The 22,885-nt window shown below is 37.3% G+C and overlaps 1 protein-coding gene across 6 annotated transcripts in view; it reads right to left on the reverse strand.

Moving 5' to 3' along the window:
• Window positions 1-1,105: 1,105 nt before the first annotated feature.
• Window positions 1,106-22,885, reverse strand: part of ARID4B (AT-rich interaction domain 4B) — a 94,800-nt gene continuing 73,020 nt past the window's right edge. For 4 of the 6 annotated variants that reach the window (XM_075495917.1, XM_075495918.1, XM_075495919.1 and 1 more), the window contains exons 17-24: window positions 22,617-22,865; window positions 15,870-15,954; window positions 14,785-14,977; window positions 11,157-12,368; window positions 9,137-9,247; window positions 6,164-6,379; window positions 3,894-4,040; window positions 1,106-2,878 (exon numbers count right to left, since the gene is read on the reverse strand). In XM_075495917.1, coding sequence (XP_075352032.1) covers window positions 2,748-2,878; window positions 3,894-4,040; window positions 6,164-6,379; window positions 9,137-9,247; window positions 11,157-12,368; window positions 14,785-14,977; window positions 15,870-15,954; window positions 22,617-22,865 — 2,344 coding nt within the window. In that variant the 3' untranslated portion in view covers window positions 1,106-2,747. The remainder of the gene's footprint in view (window positions 2,879-3,893; window positions 4,041-6,163; window positions 6,380-9,136; window positions 9,248-11,156; window positions 12,369-14,784; window positions 14,978-15,869; window positions 15,955-22,616; window positions 22,866-22,885) is intronic. The other 2 variants (XM_075495923.1, XM_075495922.1) reach the window with 1 other exon arrangement.

The following is a 22,885-nucleotide window of genomic DNA, read 5'->3' on the forward strand; positions in this document are numbered from 1 at the left end:
ACATAACCTGAAAAGAAGCTCAAATTGACTCACTGGAACATGGGATAAAAGTGCCTGGCTAACAGTTTGCCAAAGGTGCCTTTCTTTGTAACCACTGGGACACAAGCAACGTGGAACCTGGGGAGTACCATTTACAGACACACTTCACAGAAGAGGTGCAATATAAAACATCCAGAACAGATTTTTGACTCATCATTAAACTGCATGAGAAGTACAACAAAATTTAAATAATCTCTGTACTAAAGAACAGCAAAAATCCTATTTATGCAAAAACTCAGTTTGGGAGTGGGGAGGTGACTAACGATCCCTGCTTTAAATAAGTAAACAAACAAATCCTCTCATAGAACATGAGAGCCAACAATTGTCACATCAAAGCAAAAATGCTGGCACTAAAACTGAGAGCTGATCAAGAACTAGTAGTGAGTGGAGAGCTGAATTTGCTCTTGTTTGCCCACATGTAGTCCCCAGTTAATACTCATTATGCCTACTGAGACTGAAAGGCAGAATTAAAGTATTACAACTGTGATTCTGCTAAACTTAAACATATGTAAATATCCTGAGTAGCCCCACTGAAATTAGAATTACTCCTGTCAGTCTCAGATCACCGGTAATTAACAACACAGTCAATGTTTCCAAAGCTTATCATTGTTTGTTATTAGTCTCATCAGTAATCTATCATTTTGCAGGTGTAACAGCATTTTGGTGAACTGAACTACAGTGACACATGATGTAAACAGACAACACGAAGTTTTATTCCAGTTTCACTTCCACTGAATCTGAACTTGAGGCAGTCGATATGAGGAGTCAGCAAGTATCTTTGGGAGCTTGCTTTCAAACTACCTGACTTAACGTGAATCAAAATTCATCTTTATTTCAACCGGTGCTGCCTTAGCGATGTCAATGGCCCAAGCTTTCCCACTCTGCTGAAAAAGAGGATGAATTTGAATTAATTGCTAAGAGGAAAATTAGGCCAATGTACCTGCTCTAGCTTATCTTTATATGCCTATTACACCACATCAAAGATCATTTGCTAATCTGATTCTGCAGCTTGATGTCATTTTAATGAACACACTATAGTTGCTTAATTAAACTGTTAGAAACAAAATCAGGGATTCACAAACTATGGCATTTTATTTCAGAGGCCTTTGCTTACATTTGTACAATATATTACATAATTCTCCATTTTCTGCAGAACCTAATATATATTTTATAGCTTTTTTCTATAAGCTTTTCCTTCAATGTTTGTCAACAAATTTTTACAGTCCTGTACAATTCTGAATACTTTGAAACCATTTTCAATAAAATCAGTTAACCTTAAGCACACACTACGAAGACTGAAAATGCTTTTCTTAGAAAAGTCAAATGTAAAGGATTCTGACACTCTAGCATCTACAAACAAAATGCTTTGAATTCTTACATGTTGTATTGCCAGAAAACAAAGAAAAAACATGCCAGCCCCTATTTCCCCAGGCAAAAGAAGTACACAGAACTACAATTAAAACAGTAAAACAATCTGTACAATAAAGTACTGTGTATTAACAGTGCCAGGTATTAAATAGCTTGAATGAACACTTCCGCAATATACAAATGTCTTACAAAGGTATATAATTAACAGGAGAGAGCTTGGGATCCATACAACATAAAATCAATACAAGTGAAAACAGTTTGAAGTTGGTTTTGGAATTTGTACAAGGCATTTAAAAAATTAAATGTCTACCACTCAGCTAGCTATTTATTTTAAAAACAACTACCCTTTTGTGGCAGTGTTCATATCAGCAACCACAAATTATAACCGCACACCTTACTCTGGCTTGAAGTCCTCTCCTTGAAGCTCGTAATAAAATAAGCATTACAAATGAAATATTTGTTGCTTTAAGGGAAAAGAAACATTTACAAGAAAACACAAAAATATAACTGTTATAATCCATTATGAATAAATATACACTTTAAACTGGCTAAATACAATCTTTATACATTAAGATTTAATACAGTTTGTTAGCCATTTTCTTCCTTTTTCATAATGTATTTTATCAAAATTAAAAAAAAAATACTGTTTTATAGAAAAATGGCAAAGTACAGTAGTTTCATTCCAATTAATGGGTTCTTAAAACCCAGAGTAACCTATTTAAGCCTAATTCAAACCTGTAAACATTAGTCAGTCTTTTTTTGTTTTCTAAAGGAATCCTCGTATTTGGTTATCAGGACTGATGTCAAACATCCTACTAACTGCAGGTTTTGAATTGAATACATGTGCTTGACATATACAATTAAAGCCACTATAAGGTGACTTAGCAGTTAAAAAACAATTAGCTTGTACAAATGAAAATAGGTTCAATATTTGTCATAAATAAATGGAAAAATATCAAATGTTCCAGCTTTAACAAAATACCAGGGAATACAGTAAGCCTTACCACATTTATTTAGATCAACCCAACAACTATATGCTTATTGTACTGTCTCTACAGGCAGTGAACAGCCTTCATTTGCCACAGTGGAAGGCCTTCGAGTCACTAGACTTACAATTCCCAGACAAGTTGGAAACAATTATTGCTTGAGGAAAAGCAGTTTGTTGTACTTTTTCTTCGTAAAAGTGCACTTAAGTGCAAAGTTAGCTTGTCAAGAAACAACTTTAAATACAAAATAGTGCTTGTCTGAATTTTGTGCCACTGTGCAGTATAAAAAAAAAAAAAAAAAAAGAGTGGCCCTCAGCAGCCATTAAGTGCAAAGTGCTTTGGCAAGTCCTGCTGTCACCTGCACTCAACTGACATTCCATTCTGTGATGAACTTGACATAGATGGTTCTGCTAAAGTTAACATAACTGCAGCCGTAATGGAACTAGAGGAAGGTGATGAGGAGGAAGATGACGTAGTAGCAGCACCTGCACAGGAAGAGGAAAACACAGGTTATAAAAATGTACAAATTAAGCAATAAAAATGTTTTCCCATTCAACAACAAGCATCAGTATATACTGACTCCAGCAACAAATGCCTAGTAATTAAAAAGAAAAAAGCCTCCATTCCCTAGTTTTTGTGGGAAATACTCCAAGAGGCAGCTTCGGCCATGTGCAAGACAGCATGGCATTGCCCCTTGCAGCCCCGGTTCACTGACCACCCAAATCAAGGGCCCAGCCAGAGGATGCCAGAGCTCATTCCTGACCCGCAAGCACAGTCAACTGTTCCCTTTCTTTCCTGTGGGAATCAGCACAGGCAGGGCCTTGTCCCAGCACTGAATCTGCATATACACCCTGCTCCGGCAGCCAAGAAGCAACTGCAGTTCCCGTGTGATGGTTGCAGCCATAAAATCTTACACTACACATGGCATTTCACTCTTTCTTCTTGTACTCAGTGAATTCTTAAATGGGCACATAAACAAGATGTGGAAAAAATAATCCTTTTAATGCTGCTAGAAGCAGGCACACTAGAACATTCCCTACAGCAATACGTAAAGCAGCTTCAGGGAAATGAGATACTTAATTGATGGTCTCCCTTAAACTCATAAACAGATGACTTATCCTAAGGGGAAAGCACTAACTAGACACACAAGCAATACTATAGTAAATTACTGTGTAACTTGAAGTTCTTAATAACCTTAGATACTTTGGTCACTGCTTAGAAAAGTTTATTTTTCTGTATAAAGTAGTTCTGCCTAAACAGAATTAAATAGATTGCATGCTTTTTTAATGTTTTTCCCCTTACATAGTCACTGGATATCTGAACCATACCTTCTAAAGATCATAAAATAACTGTATATAGCATTGAAAAAAAAAAAACCAAACAAAACCACACTCCTAATGGCACACATCTCCCTAAAAACGATCCAATTCTTATTAACACCTTAATAACATAACATACAATTTAGCTCTCTAAAAGTAGAATTTAGTTCCCAGCACTTACTTTCCCGCTCTTTTTTCTTTAAGCGCTTTCTTCTTCGGTCAATGGAAGCCACCTCAGATTTCAAGGACAGGTAATGTTTCCTGATTTCCTGCAATTTTTCTTGGAGAACTGTTATGCGCTCGGCGCTAGTCAAATTTTCCAAGTCAGCTACAAGTTAAACAACCTCTGTTAATTATTGTATGGCAGCATTTCCAAAAACTTCTGAATTTTAGTGAAGTGGGTAGTACTCAAATCTTAGTGATGTGCTTTGAGGTAGCAGACAGCAAAGCCAAGAAACACAGCATCAGCAGCTGCTGTTTATTATTACAAACTTTGTTCGTTTTTAATTTTTTTTTTTAAAAGATACCACCACGGATACACTTTTTTTTTTTAAGGAAGTGGGAGAGGAAGAAAATACATGCATTTCCCTCCCCATAGGAAGGAAAAGAAAAAAAAAAAATTAAGACAACCGGTGAAAACAAAGAGGCCAAAACTAGCTTTGAGCCTGTTGTTTTGAGTCCTTCCTAGAGCTCAGTTTGGCTTAATACACCAGGAAGGTCAGTCTTACCCGACTTGTCTTTGTTGTTACAAAACAAGCAGGTTACAACAGGAATCTGAATAGCTGTGGGGTGGTTCTAATCGAGTCCATGGCATATGGGCCATAAGGTATAACTATACAGGCCTCCTCGTTGGCATCCCAACACGGGGATGTCGATGGACACGGCCAGCACAGGAGCTGCTGCTCCGGCTGTTTCCAGTTGGGAGCTCTCCACAGCATGGCACACAGCTGTGGGGGGCGCAGGCAGGAGGAACGCTCTTGATTCAGTCCTTTTCAGCCACAGGTAAGCCACACTGGAGACACTCCATTTGAAGACATTTAAGAATCACTTAAACTACCGTGGGGCGCAGAATGCGCTTCATCAACCTATAATGAAGGTAGCACCAAAGGACCAAAAGCCACAACTATATTAGGCTGTGGGAAGATGAAGAAAGCTCAGAGGCATTGCAGGTGTCTTAGACCTCTGCAGTGGCAGGAGATGTGTTAAATAGCACTCCAAAGTCCAAATTCTGCGAAGCAAATTTAGCACGTGCAATGTAGCCAAGGTAGAAAGAAAGGAAGGAGCAAGAGCTCTTTAAATGTGTTGCACAGGAAAATCTGCCCAATGAATCTCACCAGGCCGATAAGTGACAATAAAGACCTACTACATTACACAGTCCTGAAGAGCAGCAGAATGTAACTTGACTGTTAAGAAGTACTAGGAGAAAAATACTTTTAAAAGTAGAGTAACACTGAGCTTCAGGGCTGAAGAGAAAAAAAAATGCAGGGTCAGATTCTCTCACCGCAGAAACACCTGGCTAAGTGGAGAATTCTCTGGGCATAAAAGAACACTGCTGGCAAAAAAAAAAAAAATTCAGCAGATGTGTCTGCACAGTGTGCTCTGCCAGCTCTTTCGTGTTCCTACTTTACATGAGGAACAGCTGCCTTCACACAGCCTGGGACAGAGCTCAGAAAAGCCTGGAGCATAATGCTCTGAGAACTTCAGAAACTTGACATACACTAAGGTCATCTGTGAATACTAGATGAGATACTATGGATTACTTTAAGAAGAAATTTAAATCAGTCCCACCACACAGTTTCAATTTGACCTTTAAAAGCAAAGAGAAAGCAACTCATGCAATGCTATACATCCATGGTTGGTACTAAGGACAACAACTGCTGACTAAACAATTAAATATGCAGACGCTGTAAGAGAGAGGGCTAAAAATACCAAGTTTATGTTTTTAAAGCTATTTTCATTTGTTTGCTTATTGTTATATTGAGGAAGAAGGCTTCAATCACCTAATATTTTATCTTACTTCTCTTTTCTCCCCACTGCCAATAACACTGCAATAGCATACACACACAGAGAGGCAATTAAGAAGTTGCTTTAATATCGAGGCATTAATAAGCTACTGAACTGTTTTTCAGATAGCCAAATGCATGATCCTTTCAACACTGCTCACCCCTAGCTGTAACTAGCTGCATATAAACTAGTCTGCACAGGATGGCAAGAACAGCAAGTCAGTGCAGGAGCCATATCTAAAAACACTATTGAAGAGTGCTATATAGGCAGTTTCCTGCACTGCAATTGCAAAAAATAAATTACTTTTTTTTAAAATCAGGATTTATCACAAAATTAAGCAAACTGAGGATGGAATAATTTTAGGGGAAAAAAATACACAAAATTCAAAAAGCCTTCTTATACTATACTGCAAGACCACATCAGGTGTGTTTCAAAGAAAATACTTACACATTTGAAAACTCCATTTGTAAACTTTGGGCAAACGATTATTCTGTTCTTTGAGATCAGACTCCTTCTCTCCATTTTTCCCACATTTTCCTGGAGATTGTGTTCTTGCGGGTGATTTGGTTTGGTGAGATTTCATGCCAGTAGAAACTGATTTTGCTGACTGAGACTTGGACACACTTTCACCAGCAGATAATTCTTCACTGTCACTGCTGTTTGCTGAATAAACAAGAAGGTATATTGTTACAAAACAAAGCAACCTTCCTGCCCAAACCAAAGCTTATCAGAAGCTACCCCTGTGCTGATTTTCATATAAAAGGAGTTTATTTGACCAAAATCCTTTTACTCTAAAATGATATAATCCATCCTGGTATAGAAGCTTGGCACACAGCTCTTTGGATCACTACTGCCTAAAGACAGGACTACAAAACAGGTATATAACTGGGCCCCTCTAGTTCTGGCATACTGCAAAAAGGAAACCTTGCACTGGAAACACCATCCAGTTAGTTTCTGTGCAGGTAGATTCATAGCTATTACGTGGACCTATGGGAACCAACAGAGCTAGAGGGTGGATAAAAGTACCAGACTGTGGCTCCACAACCCATCCTGAATACTGATAAGTATATTTCTGCAAGTGTGCGTGCAAGAACATAAGGGGGTTGGGTAGGAACACACTACTTGTAAGGAGATTCTTGAATACAATCCAACTGCTCAGGGTCCGTATAGGGAAGGTGCACTCTACTCTCTGAAGAGTTCAAGACAGCATCACACTTGTTGCTTTAGAACCACATCCGTACATAAATTGCCTACATTAGAAAATAAGGCAAAGAGGTAGTCCACGTGTCAATGTAAGTGCAAAAGTTATCCATGTATTTCTGCATATGGGGCTATACTTTTTCTAAAACAGTTAGCAAGACTGATTGTTACATCCTATCTCCCGTTTATCTTTTTTTAATATTGTTTTCTAATACAGCATTTGATATATACAAACCTCTATCCTGTTTTAGAGGTACTAGTTACAGACAAGCTTTTCACTGTACTCCTAGGACATGTAGCAGAAATGAGTAAAGAATTGGCCTTTTTTCTTAGCCTTATGTCACCTTTATTTATTTTAGGTTTTCTGTGCTAAAATGACTAGCAATAATCTGAATTTGCATGACATCATCTACAAAAATCCTCAGACATGAGGATCAAATTCTTTAATTGCAGAACATCATCTTCAGCTGACCCAAAACAGAAGAACTTCACCTCACACTGAAATAATTTTAACTATAAAGCAACAGGCTGAACTGAATGCAGTTTTCTAATCAAACCACCCAAAGGAGAGTAACAAAATAATCTGTCTAAAAGACATGATTTATGAGTAATGATTGAAAGGATGAAGCTTGTTTAGTATTACAAAAATAAAACTGGGGTGGAAGCAGGGGCAAGAGATTATAACTCAACAAGTCTAGTGAAGCACTGGAATAAAATGCCTAGGGAAGCTGCAGAATCTCCATCATTAGAGTTGTTTTTAAAAACATGTTCAATTAATATTTATTAAGAGAAACATATGCCTCAGTTGTACCTGCCCCAGGTGTTGACAAAATGAACCCTGAAAATCTCTTTTGGTTCTGGTCTTTATGATCTGGTGATCTACACTGGAGAAACCAAACACCAAGATACACATGGTATGAAAGAACTCGGCTGGCTGCAGAGCTGCCGCTGTCTGCTGGCTTAATGCAAAGGCAAGAGCTACAAAAGCAGCTTTAACTGGTATACCTGAATTTTGCAGAAGGCATTTTTTGCTCACAACTGACTCCACATTTTATCTATTTATTGCCCTTATTACATACAGCAGTACCTGATGCCTAACAAAAAGAGTGCATACACACCAAGGACTGTACACAGTACAAGAAACAATTCTAGCTTTGAAGTGCTTGCATCCTGACAAAGACATAGGTTGAGAAAAAGGGATAAATTCACCAAATCAAAGGGAAAAATGGCAAGGCTAAAAATGTTGTATTAGTTCTGCAAATTCAGTTTGTTTTGTTACTATAATTCCTGGGGTGAGGGAAGGAATAAGGATTATGGAAGGAGGAGATTAGTGAAATGAAAGGAAAAAGGATGAGAGAATGTGAAGAGGAGATCAATGAACATGAAGGATAGGTGGGGTCAAAGCAGATACCAGACCAGAAAGTACAGACTTTTAGTAAAAGCTGTCAAGAGAAAGAAGGGGGGGGGGTGGGGGAGGGTGGGGAAGAGAGAGGAAAAAAAGGCGTAGCATATGCTTTCTATCCTTGCTTTAACTGTGGTTTTTTTTACAGCTGTCCTCCTGGCTTCACTCTCCAGCTGACTGTTCCCTGCTATTTTTTAACAGTGAAATGAGGCAGTAACTGATCTTGCTGTCTCCTGAACACGTGTGCACGTCTCTAATACACCTCTGCTTTTATTAAGCTTCTCTTCCCAGTACTGTGGTTTCTATTCCAATTAGCCTCTACAACTACAAAAAAGCTGCAAAAGCTGCATTATTTACTGAAGACGTAACAGATGATATAGGAAGAAAATAGCACCTATATTTTTCTGGAATTATTTTCATATTTGCTACTGGAAGAGATACTAACCTCTAAAAACTCATCTTGCAGAAAATACAAAGTATCATTTAATCCAGGCCCCCTCTAAAACATACAGCTGTCTTGCCACAGAGATTCCTGTCCCAATTCTACCAAATGTGAAATACTCGCTCTTCTTAGTCTTCCTGAATTACACGATGTTAAGGACCTCTTAGAAATAGGCCCAGAAATAACACAAGACATTTAAAAACACTTTGGCATTCAGCAAGAGTAGTTTCCTCATTTAAACAGTATTAAGAATTCCTTGATGAGAATATTTTCTCCTAATATATTTTTTTATTTCCAGATTTCATCTCCTACAATCATTCAAACAAATGACAGTACTTTCACACATTTCACTTTCACACTGAGCTGCTGTACTTACCGGTTTTACTCTTCTTTTTGTTGTTCACAGATGTTTTGTGGCTTCTTTTCTGCTTTTTTGAGGAGCTGCCTCCTCCCTGAGCATCTTTAAGTCTTTTTTGGCCTGTACAGACTGGGGAGGGGGAGGGGGGCGCGGGGGGAGAAAGAAACAGAAATTAAATAAATACTTGCACTTCTGTGTGTTTTTCTCAAAGTCTCAAAGAAACCACTTCAGAGCTTAAGTTTGTAGACAACAATGCGACTGTTCCTGCCTATCCCTAATATGGCTCAGCTTTCTCCTTATATTGACAAGGGGAGGTGAAGGAGGATGGAAGGCAGACAAAGTTTGTTGGTTAAAGTGCACATGTAAGATGATTGAAAAACTTTCCTGTACGCATCATCAGAATTTCTCTTGAACCACATGGATTTTTATTTTTTTTAATACTGTAATTTAAATAAAAATACATTTATTTGAAAGACTTATCAAGAACTACTGGAACTGAAAAATGCTCAAAAAAACCCTGTCACACTTGGAAGCTGCGAGAAAAAAAAAATGAAATTATCACTTGTGATCAGTAACTACATTAATTGAAAGTATTAAAAACCAAAAATCTTAGATAATGTTAAAAAACAAGGCAACAAAAAAGGCAGCAAACAAAAAAACAAAGGAAAAAGTCTACTTTTTCCTCTTGTAGTCACAAATACCAGTAGAAAAGGAAGATAAAAGAATTCTAGTACACCTGTTAAAAGAGCAAATTTTAGGAGTTGTGCAAACGTTGTTCCACAACTACCTGAATTACAGATTAAAAATGACTCCTGTAACAAAACAATTTAAATTAAGAAACCCAATTTTCTAAAACAGGCAGCACGCTGACAAAATCAGAGAGGAAGTTAAAGTCTAATGCATGTAAAAGTAATATTGTGCAATAGTGTAAAACTGTTTTCATGTGACAATAGTTTCCTTTTATATAAAAAAGGAAACAAATTACGTTCTAAACCTACACACTTATAATTAACAAAGCAATACAGGCATATTTATTGAGGGCTACATATTCACCTCTTCCGAACTCTCTCCTTGGTTTAAGGAAACCCATTTTGTTGCATTCTTTCAAAATAAGAATTCAAACAGAATGATGAAGGTAATACACCTTAAGGGCATTTTGAGAAAATTCAGTTAATTAACAACTGAAATCTGTTGAGATGAAGAAACCACTTCTGTCATCTCAGGATTATATTCAGACATGTATTTTTTTCCCCTTTGTATTAATAATTTTTTAGGCACTTTGACACAGTGAAAGTAGCTGTATTTTTGATGGAACTGTAAAAGAGCCAGCGACTTTCACAAAAAAGCTTTTTGGATCCAGCCTTGCAAACAGTTAAAACACAGGCAGCAGTACACTGACATCACATGCACAAGTGTTGGCAGTGTTTATTATCCCCTATTCTCTAGTGGTCTCAGGATAGCAACTTCAATCTGCAAAATCACATCTGAAAGTGAAACGTAGCTAATAAGGTCAATGTTTGTTATCAGCTTGACTTGTATTTTTTTAACACATTAATTTCAAAAGATGCAAGTTTGAAATGGTTGCCTAAGCATGCAATAATTGGCACTTTCTCCCCCCAAATAAACAGCTTACAGAGAATCAAAACTTTATGTAAGAAACAGAATCTTCCACTTGTAAGCAAGGTGTAACACTCAAAATGTATCTGTCTTGCTACAATAAATATTCTTTATTTATACAATGTATTAGTTTGCTCTGGGCTTTTCTTGCCAGGTCCAGTATAAACTTTATTCTTGCATACTTTATTCCTCATTGAAACCAGCACAACTCCTAATGAAAGGCCAAGAAACTTCCTGGCAGATTTATTTTATTCACTAGATGATTATGCCATTTCCACACATTTGAAGTAGACAGCAGACTACTACTTCCTCCAACAACTAACTTTCCAGCAGTGTAACCATAACAGAATGAAAATACATCAGCAATGCTAAAATGAGAGCTAGTTGGGTTGAAGACAGCTCTGTTTACCCTTTTCTTTACCTTTTTCAGTATGCTCTGGCTCTGGTTGGTTACTACTACTGGAGCTGACGCTGGCATCAAAACCTGTTGGAGAAATATTTCCCTCAGACTGGAGGTCTTGCAGCTCCCCTGCAACACTGTCCACCTCTATTGTGCTATCTGTTTCACTTTTAATGCTTCGTATCTCTTCTTGATTTGGTGGTAGCATCTCAGAGACAGTGACACTGGACTGATGTCTACTGGACTCCGTTACTGTTACAGATGAAGGCGATTCAGGAGTTGTAGGAGGAGTATTTAGCACTGAATTACTGCCACTGCTGGGAAATTCAACTTTCTTTTCGCCCACTTCAGTCGGTTTCTCCTCAACAGGTTTAACATCCACACTAGCTGGCAAAGATTTTTCAAGTTCAGAGCTAGGCAAAGAAATGTCTTCTTCTGCAAGAGTCTGAAGCTGCTCCTCTGCTGCAGCATCCTCAGGAGCAGCATGTGGAGGGGAGGCAGCAGCTTCAGTGTCAGAGTCCGAGAACAGTTCCTTCAGCGTTTTCTTCGGCCATTGTCCCTGAATACTTGACCAGACATCTTTTCGATCCTTCGCTCTGGTGTTCTGAAGTCTTTCATCAGAGTTATTTAGAAGCTTTATTCTTTTCTCTCCCACTTCAGAAAATCCTGAGTAGAAAGTACTTGTCCGTAAAGACTTCCTTTTGTCCTCTAGTCCATTGTACTTTTTAGTTGGAGTGATTTTCAGTTTAGTTTTGTCTTCCTCATCTTCATCCGAGGAGCTGTTACTGCTGTTTTCTAAACTAAGGGAGTCTTTGTTTTTGGACTTCTCATCCTTTCTATTAGGTGACACAGTCTTTAAAGATTCCTCTGCAACACAGTATCTTCGTTTACCACGTTTTACCTGTGGTTTTGCTGTTTTATCCACTACTTCCTTTTTTACATCCTTTCTCTTCTTTGTGGCTTCATCTTCTCCATCGGAGTCAGTATCTTCAGATAACTCTTCCATCTCTTTTCGCAATCTGTCAGGAGACTTGGATCCCGACTTGGGCACTACTACATCTGTCAGAGCTTTAGTTTCTTCTGGGAGGGATGAACCGCTCTGTTCTTCTTTTAGACAGAGTTCGTTTTTATCTTGGCTTACAGCTTCATGTTGAGATTCCTCTTTGCCATCAGCATGTACATTCGGGGCACTTTGGTCATCTTCCTGCTCACTATCATCAGAACTTTCAGAAGCTAATTAAAAATAAATAAAAACAAAACAAGAAAAGTTTGTCTTGATTCTGGTTACAAAGAATTCTTAAAAAAAAAAAAAAGAAAAAACAACTAAAGAAAACTGATATGAATACATGCTACAGGAATCTCATCTCTAGTAGTAGATATTTTAAATGGTACCTCCTGAAGACTTCAAAAATTTATTTCCTGTTCTATTAGAAGGTATAATGGCTAGATTAGAAACTAGGAAAATTCTGTATTATACCATACATCTCCAGGAATTTCTGAAGACATGGAGAAAGCATAGAATCCATAAAATACAAACTTCTGCATAATTAACCAAAACAGAATTTGAAAGATGTGCTTAACAAAAACTCTGAATATTTCTTATGGTTTACAAATACTACTATTATCTGCCCTTTTTCCAAAGCCCAGAACAGAGACAGCATTTTCCCTGGAAAACGCACAGTCTAAAAGGACAGAACAACAACAAAGACATTGGATAATTTCTAACAAGCCAACCTGATGACCAACCTGGAAGAAGGAAGTGAAAGCATTAATGAAAGGCACTTGGAGAAATATATGAACAATAAGAGTGCAGGACAACACCAAAAATTCGGGGTCAGGAATAAAGAAACTGAGAAAAGAAGAACAAAGATACAACGAGAGAGGAACCAACAACAAGCCCATTCAATGGGAAAAGATATGGATACAAGGAGAAACAATGAGAATTGGCTCAAATATATGGGTAACTCCTTGATTTGCAACTCATCCATTTTTGCTGGCATAGCTAGTTTAATTTATTCTTGTCTTACTTCCCATCTCTCATTCTCAATTCCTCACTAAAACTCACCACCTCTCTAAAGATGATAACGTAACTAATGACAGAGAAGAAAAGCAATACTGTCAAAGAAATTCAGTGAAATGATCGAAGTTGAATTAACTTTTTTTAAAACGTTTACTGAAATACAACGAACTTAGAGAAGAGCACACTAGCAGAGAAAAGAGGTGTACAGGACAAAATACCTTGAGACATGTTGCCTTGTGTTTTTCTTGGTTTATTTGTTTTAAGATAGGCAGGATCTTAAATTCTACCCTAAGACTCAATCTGAAAGCAAGTTTTATACAACCCTTTCAGTGCTGTTTGCTTTTTTCTAATTAAACATTTATGGTAGACATTTTGGCCTAAAGTTCCAGGAACTCTATCACTTAAAACACACTTCTAACACTTGCCTTTCTCATACCTTAGAGGATCAAAACTACACTACTATTGTAATATAAGAGGTATCAAAACTCGCCATTTAAAATAAAAGCCAAGACGACATTTAAAAAACAACAAAAAAATCAGGTTCATCAAGTTTTCCCTCAACATTTCCTCCTTCAAAGGAAAGTTGAATACAATTGCATTAATCATTCCAGTTTAGGAAAAAAAAAAAAAAAACCAAACAAAACTGTAAAAGGTTTTGAGCAAGAAGCTCTAAAACTGGAGGAAAAAGAAAGAGTAAAACGTTACAGCCTTTCATACTTAAAAACAAAAAACCCGCAAGTAACAGACAAAAAGTTAATCCCCAGCATGAATCTACGTGGACTGAAATGATAAAAGAATTGCATATAATTAAAAGCATTTCTGGAAATTGATTATGTAATATGGAAAACATTTAGCTTTCCAAAATATTAGAGGGTATATGTCAAATTGTGCTTTTGGAATCAGAAGTTAATTACAGATTAATTATAGCACTAATAATAGTGTCATTATCATCACCACTAATTGCTTTTTTGTTTCTCATTTCCTAAGGAAACGAAGCTTAACAGATTATGTTGACTGTTGTTCTACCTACAGATTTGGAACCCAGTGGCCAATGTCATCCAAGTTTGAATATGTCTGAAAGATTATTAAATTCATACAACTGTCACAAAAATTGGCGTTTACCCAAACTACCTATAGCATATGATTTCTTTTTCTGGAGGCATACACTAAATGAAGGATGAAAAGAAGCAACTAGTTATTATAATGCTGCTGTAAATGTGTGGGAAGGAGAAAACAATGTTAGGAACAACAGATGTGCTGATAGGAAACCTAGCTTTATTAATTCCATTTTTCAAGGCAAAAAAAATTTCCGTGGGTCCTAAAAGTTACATAACTCTAAAATTAAAAATTTAGAAATAATATAGGAAGCAAAAATGCTTTGCAGTGTATCAAACAAAAAAAGGATGGCAAAACAAAGGATGTAACTCTTAAGACTGTTAACATACACTGAATCCACAATACCTGTTTTCAGAAACTGCAAATACTGCTTTTGTTCAAGGATTATTTCTGAAGATGATGTTATAATTAGCCAGGCAGACTCAAGTGTACAGTTGCATCAGTTGTTCTACATTGTCAGTTACTACTGTTTAAAGCCTATTTACAGAATTAGAAAAAGTTTAAGTACAATACCTTGTAGCCCATTAATGATAGAATTAATTTCTATTGATTTAACTGGAGCTTGTTCAGTATTTTTGGCTTCAGTGCTGTCAAGTTTGGACCCAGTCTCTGGTGATGTGCTGGTGTGAAAGGGTGGTTTTGACAAACGTCGCAATTTACAGTTTTTAGGAGAATACTTCTCTTCCTTCTCTTTGTCAGTTTTATTCTATGTGAAAGAAAATATTAAAAACTCTTCTCATTTGAGCACACATCTTAACAGAGATTACAATAAAGCAATGCTTACAGTTATCTTAAACATTCAACCTGTAAAGGAAAGCTTTGCTCTTTGTTTAAAAGATTACAAATACCTTTCTATGGCCCATGCCAAGACATTTATGTTGAAGACAGGAACTTTGTCAACAGTAAAACAAATGGGAAAGCAAACACAGCCAGCGCTCTAGGAGCAGTGGCACCGCAGGATGCCAGGCTCAGCAGTGGCAGAGCAGGGCTATGACACCCTGCTCTGTCACAACGGGCAGGGAGCTCTAGAACAAACCTCAGGTTCCAGATGCACCACAGTGCTAGGGGGGTGGGGGTGGGTGGTGGTGCAGGAAGAGTGCTGGCATCTGTGGCAGAAGGAAAAGCTTCCTTGCATCCCACTGCCCAAGGAATATATCATAACCTAAGCCTAAATATCAGTTTTAAAAGAATGGACTTTGAAAGTAATGCTATGAAATAAAATGATAGTCACATACACATGGACTAGTCATAGGTTTGCTCTCCAGAATCAGCAGAGGGAACTCCCAAATTTCATGCCCTAGAGTTGGCTCCCACCACTGATGATAAAATGAATCCTTCTCATTTGTTTTCTGTAAGCGCATACATAAATTTCACAAAAAAATATAGGAAAGAAGGAAAGAGAAGCTTCCCCTCCCCACCCCAAAGTGAAAAAAAAAAAAAGTTGATGAAAAAAGTTCTGTTTTTTAAAAGGCTAGGAAGTTGCTTTTACTATCAAGCATTTGTAGGCGAATCAAAAGGTTAGAAAGCGGGGTAGAGTATTTAAGAATATATTAAGCCAAAGTTGGGGGGAACAAGGGAGAAAAAGGGAGAGAAACTACCTTTATTTTCTTTCGATGCTTAATTTTTGGTACATTTTTATCAGCTGGTCTCACTATCTTGTCTGCCTTTATCCATTCATCATACCTAAAAGAAAAAAAATTGTACACATTTATGGTTTTAAGCAGATAATCACAACATCATAAGAGAAATTAATGGAGGAAAAAGAAAATTAGCCATATAAAAACTGAATTAGAATTTGAATAAAGAAGTCTGTGTACTTTTCAGTTTCAGTTAAGGTTCAATTCTTCACATGCTGGGACATATGGGACCAAGTTTTCTTACACTGATGGGCAAGAGTGAAAGCTGTTATTTTTCCAGTCTGCACTGAACAGCAGGAAATCCATGTATACAGGTAAAACAAACTACCAGAAGGACAATTCTGTATGAATCTCCAAGAGTTATACTTTGTATATATACTGTAAAACCTTAACAATAAAATAAATTCTTACAACTATGTAAAATGTGACCAGTTAACAAAAATAAACTCTTTCGAGCCTGAGTGTCTGCTAAGTGATATCTGGAGTGACTAACACTTAGGAGTCACTAACTTTTGAGTCACTAACTCAACACTAACACTTTTCAATTCATTTTCAGTTAAAGGTTTCCATTTTATATCAGAATGGTACTAGACAAAAACATACCAAGTAGCACCAACATATGAACAAGAGGTGCTTTATCATCTGAGGCTGGACCTGTTAAATACAAATCCAAGACCAGAGAAGTACATTCTTAGTAAGAATATACTGTAACTATGGTACTGTACTTGCCAGTTTCATGGTGCATTTCTGAAAAACCTCAAGAATCAATTGAAACAACTTTTTTTTCCTCCCAATAAACATAATCTGCTGTCCTACTTCAACTGTGAATTCAAGAACTGTCTGAATAAGAAATAGGTCAGTTAAAAATTAGTATGTATTAACTTTTGCCCCAACGTACAGCCACACAAATTCTAACCCCCCTAGGTAAACATTAAAACAGAGGGGAAGAAACAAACTTTAAAAAAAAAAAAAAAAAAAAAAAAAAACACACAAAAAAAACCAACACAAACAAAAAACCAACAACCAAAAAAAACCCCAAAACAAACAAACAAAAAACCTACCACACACCCAGAGAACTAGTACAACATGCAGCCAAGCACAATGCACTCATGACCATGCTGGCTTTCCAGCTGGGCTTACTTGACCACCATTTTGATATATACAACAACTGCTGATACAGTCCCAATTCAGCTTCTTTGCAACTACTACCAATTATATCTACAATATTGACATATAAATTAAAACGTATTAGAGAAAAATACACAAATTTCCAACTTGCCTTCCTGTATACTCTTAAGATCTATGCAAGGGATTCCAGAAGCTAAATACTGTATTTTATTAACTTAAATGTCACATAATACTAAAGTGAAAAACGAAGTAGCAGTAGTCTCTGAAAAAGAGTTTTCCAAAACAATTCCTTGGGATTTTCTCCTCCTCCATGTGACCAAAAAAAAACCCCCAAAAAATCACAAAATCTAGCAGCAAACCATGAGGACTACAACATACCAAGATTACCTATACTGCTGCAGATACAGCTGTAATCGTACTATTACCAGGTGACATGTAGGTGAGCAGGCTCAGATTTCTCTCCAAAACTAAAATACAACTCTGCAGAGTACTTTCCAGTATGGAAGAATCCCATATTGTATGAGACTGTGGGAAACCCTATTTGAAGTAATCTTTCTTCAAGTCAAAGATGTTCCTTTCCAGGAGGAATACTGCTAAGTAGACCGTCAAGTGGACTTTGCAACCCCACATAAGAGTTTTTCATTAGGACTAAACACATGGAGGAAAACAGCACTAGGACTGGACAAATACACAGTGAAAATCAATTATTCTGACAGTGTCCTTTCTGCCTCAACCATGTTGCTATAATACAGAATTTGTATTCACTCATTCTACACATTTCCAATAAAAAAACCAATCTTCCCCCTATGCAAAGTCTGAGCACTGCACATACTGTCCATGATTCAAGGTAATTGTAGTGCCTGCTGGGATGACAGCTGATAGACTAGAGGGCATACCAAAGCGAAGGAGAGAGGAACCGCAGAATCTTAAGAGAATATCTGTAGATACCACAGGGTCTTAAATGTTACATGTTAGAAGCAGTGGTCACAACTCTTCATCTTAAGGAGCACAAATGGAAAACCTACATGTGATGGCCACAGTTCCTGGCCAGAGCATATCCTGCTCTACTCCGGCCTGCACCTGGAACAGCAGTCAGACCCTGCAAGGAGGCCCAGCGTCACAGAAATCTTGAATCTTCTCTGGGGAATCAGATGCCCATACTTCATACCTTTGCATGGCCCAGCTCCTTTCACTGCTCACATCAGATGCATATGGTTTACCTAAACCTGTGACAATTGGACCCTAGGCTGAAACAGATCCTGCAAAAGAGATACATCCCAAGCCACAGCTGACAACCTGACCCTAAATTACTTTCTCCTCTACTGCATGACAGAGAAGCACCCTGGAAGCTGTATAGCACACCAGATGCCAAGCTGCATCTGAATGGTGTGTGTAACTCAGACGAGAGCCTTTCTTTATAGAACTGCACCTTATTAAAATAGGAAAACTTATTTCATCACTGATCTTGGTTTACACAGCCTGTTCACAAAACAGAAGAAAACCAAAAACATTATGAAATAAGTTCTTCAGCTCTTATTACATGAAGTATGTGCTTCCAGAAGACCTGGGTCATTTTACTGAAGTGCCATCTTCCATGCTTGCTTACCTCAACTCCCTAAAGCGAGCAGCTGGGTATGGAGAAGAAGGAGGTAGGATGGGGAGGTGTTCCTATAAGAGTTTGCACGGACTTGTTTGAGAACCAAGAGAAGGGATTTAAACTGAAATTATTTACTTATTTTTTAAATAAGGTTTCATATGAAAACCTGGAATGCCTTCAGAAGAAACATCCCCTTTGCTTTACCAAAATGAAGACGAAGATGAGTCAGTAAGCAGAGAAGTTTTTCTGCCTTACTGGTTAAAATGAATGCCTGCCAGAAAGGTGGGTTTGAACAGGAAGGAAGGAGGGATAAAAGGAAGAATGAAATTAATAGCTATATAGCAGAAAAAAAAAATAATTGGCACTTTGCATAAGAGTATGTACTGATTCTATTACATCCATATGTACTGATTGCAAGCTAAAATAAACCACAGCATATTCTCAGAGACTGCATAGTTGATCTTCCACAGAAGTACTAGAGGGGAAACAAGGAAGAAAGTGTACTTTTCCAGCCTCTAGATTTATACTAGCAAAGGTACCACTTTCTCAGGAAGACAAGTGACCTCAAGGAACTAGCAAGCCTCGGCAAATTCACTGAAAAGTTCCAGTGTACTGTCTGTGTCTGCTAACAAGGAAGAATCAAATGTTTTCTTTGACTGTGATCAAAGGAAGGTGGAGATTTAGTCTTATAACCAAACACTGGAATATTAGATGAGGACTCTTTTTTAAAATTTTATTTATCTTTTAATAATTCTCCCCCCATGACATACACTACTCTCAAAAACCTGAAATATGGCTACACATGTTGCTTTAATTTCAGTGGTTGACTGTTAAGTACAAAATTTGTATTTTGTTAATGCTTCAACAAATCGAGACAGAAATCGGCACTTTCACATTCAGATTTCTGAAGGAAAGAAATGTCGAAAATGTCTTGGTTTTAAACACTTGAAACATTCAAGAATAACATGTCTTGTGATATTGTACCATATGACACACAGAGTTTAAACAACCTAAACTATTTTTGAATATGCACACTCTGTCTTTAATTACTGGGAACATACTGCAGAAGAAATTCACCTCAAGCACTTACGCAATGAACTTTTCTTTGCACTGGCAGCTGAAAATCAAAATTATGACAGAAGGAACTGGCACTGTAGGCCCCAGGGAAGTTTTAATTCCATATAAAGCATACATAATTCAGAACATGACTGGCCTGTTAGAAGAAATACAGTTTCTCTCATAAGCTTTTTCTGGTTAACACATGATAATGTAAACAGTTTTCTCTAACAGTGTAGAGATTTTTACCATTCCGTTTCACTACAAGCTAGGCTCCACTGAACACTACAATTCTTTACCTTTATCAGAAACACGTATCACCTGAATCTCAGGAGCTAACAACAAGATCCTTTAGCATAAAGTAGTGCAGCTGTACAATGCTGTTAAGCTATATTCCACTTCTGTATTTTCTATTTACTATTTAAAAAAAAAAGTTCCACAGTGGCTAGTGTCACTAGTTCCAAAGTGTTTAACAAAACTAACAAAGCTGAATACCAAGTTTACCAAATTCCATTCCAAGTACCCCAAAGCACATGAACATGCACACACACACTATTATTCTGAATCCCAGACCGATACTGAAGTTACCTTGTGATAAGAAACATTAGTAGTTATTTAGGATCTCTGCTCAAACTTATGGGTTTGAAGAACAGGCCATTAAATGGCATGACCAAAAGGGGAAACAGGAAAGTCAACTCTAAGGGGTAGGAGAATGACAGAATTAAAAAAGTCCTGGATGATTAGAAAATACTAGTTCAGTACATCCCATGGCCTAATCTTACAGTACTTGTCCCTGCTAAACACCAAAAGTAAGGAATGTAGCTACAATGAATAAGGAGAGGAGGGAATTGCTACCTATCCAAGTAAAGCAGTTATTTTTTCATGTTGTGACTGACTAAAAGCCAAATCAAGTTATTACATCATACAAGATTTGTCTTCACAATACTAAAATATCAAAGTCTTTAGATGCTGCCTTAAGCTCAGGCCTACCCACTCTTACTGTCAAATCCAAAAGTTTAAGTAATTTTACTTGAATTAAATGAATTAGCCACATTTAGCAGAGTCCACACACAGTCCCATAGCTAAATCTCAATCACTGATGTCTTTTTCGGTGGAGAATCCTATTCTCCCAGCCCCTTTTCAGAGGGCTCTTTTGAAACCCCAGCTAAGATTATAAATGCAAGTCCTGCTGCCAGAAAGACCAAACAACTCCCCTCACCTCTCAAATGAGTGCAAGTTTACTAAAAATACTTTTCTTATCAAATATATGCTAGTCACAGAAATAATGCCTCTGATATCAATCCGCATATTTGTTTAAAATGCAGAGTTCAAAAAGCAGAATCTTGATTTCTCCTTTAAGAACCAGGGTGCTGGGATATCCAAGGTGAAGGCTCATTTTTGACTTCTCATCTCTTCAGATTTAAAGTGGTACTGCTCCAATAAAACTCTGATCATCTCACCTCACAGCATGTATAATAGCATAATATTTACTCAAAAAGGAAAATAACTTCTATGTTTACATGTGAATTCCAAAACAAGAGTTTAAAAGCAAGAAACCTCTTTGAATGGTACACAGTAATCCTCAGCAAGTAGGATGCAAATTTCAGCAACTTATGCTCCTAATGCAAGTCCTCCCCAGTAATGACTGAAACACTAGTCACATTCCAAATTCCACCTTAGGCAGGCTGCGTCTCCCCTAGTATCTTGACTTCATAGCCCACTATGCTTACAAATGTTGCCTCAAGACAGTTTATGTGAAAGATGATATTCTTGTAGATCAATATATATGTAGACCAAAATTCTACACAAGATAGATAACAAAACCAGCAATATCAAGATGTTCCTCCTCAGCAGTGGCTTAGGTGGTCCTGGAAATCATCAGGCCTAGATGCAAAGAGGTGTATTCAAGGGAGGGAGGGAAGTATCAAGCACTGAATATATGAGATTTGTCCTGCCCTCTTGGTCAGAGGTAGGATGGTAATCAAAGTCCAGATGACAGAAGAAGGTCACATGAGCCTCAGATTTTCCAGAAGAGGAAAAATAAATAAAAAGTACAGCAGATTTGCCTCGGACTTTTTTTTTTCTTTAAAGATTTATAAACACAGTAATAAAGTTTAAAAGATGACAGCTGAGGACAACGAGCAGATACGTTGAAAAAGGAAAAAAGCAGGAGACTTGGTAATTGGCTTAAAAGCCACTCAGAAGCTTTAGTTTTCTCTACAGTTTTCAAAGTTGCTTCAAGTTTTAAAAATGGCAAAAAAGTGGTCTGAAATGGCAAAAATATATTAATACTTCAACTTATTTCTATTAATGCTGTATTAATGACAATAAAAAGCATATACTCCTGCATATATTGAGAAAAGCATAAGAAGTCACTAGGCTAAGAAGAGTCTTGTTTGGAAACTTGAGGCAGTCATGGGGGAAGGAGGGGTGTGGGGGGATGGAAATCGGATCTGAACGAAATGCAACTATTTGCCACACACTAATTTGCCACTAAAAATCTTGTACTTCTCTTGTTAAATACCATGCTGCTAGTGTACTCTCTGCTTTGCTGAGAAGAATGTGTACACAGACTCAGCTAAGTGCACTATTCAAATATTGTACGAGATAAAATTGGCTTAAGAGAGCCAGAGGAGGAATTTGTGAAAGAATGAGCTGTCACTTGTTGTATGGAGAGATCTAAAAATAAGATGCGGAATGATGGAAGCCTTCTTTGAACAAGGCATTTTAAGATGATTTTCCAAGTAACTAAAGTACTGCATTTATATGGTGTTAAAATCTAATAGTTTTATACAGTACACAATGACCTTCACAGAACACCAATACTGAAAGTTTAGGACTCCAGATCTCTATAAATTTAGTTTAAAATACACAAGTGTATTTTAGAAGTAATTCAAGAAGTAATCACTAACTAAAACTAAAGTTACCTCACGTTCCATCCACAGTAGTGCACCAAGTAAAGGACTTCTCCACCTTCGATGTCAGAATCTTTAATACTAGCTTCATACATTTTTTGATTTTTCCCTCTTCCATACCGCACTTGGACTTTCATGCCTGGTGGATAGCATTCAAACTCTTCTTCCTCATTGTTATTGTTGTCTTCCTCCTCCTCCTCCTCCTCTTCCTCCTCCTCTGCTTCTTCTTCATCTTCATCTTCTTCCTTATTCGTGTCATCTCTTGAAAGGTTTAAAAAATT

The sequence above is a fragment of the Mycteria americana genome, chromosome 3, assembly GCF_035582795.1.
Source record: "Mycteria americana isolate JAX WOST 10 ecotype Jacksonville Zoo and Gardens chromosome 3, USCA_MyAme_1.0, whole genome shotgun sequence".
Classification (NCBI taxonomy): Eukaryota; Metazoa; Chordata; class Aves; order Ciconiiformes; family Ciconiidae; genus Mycteria; species Mycteria americana.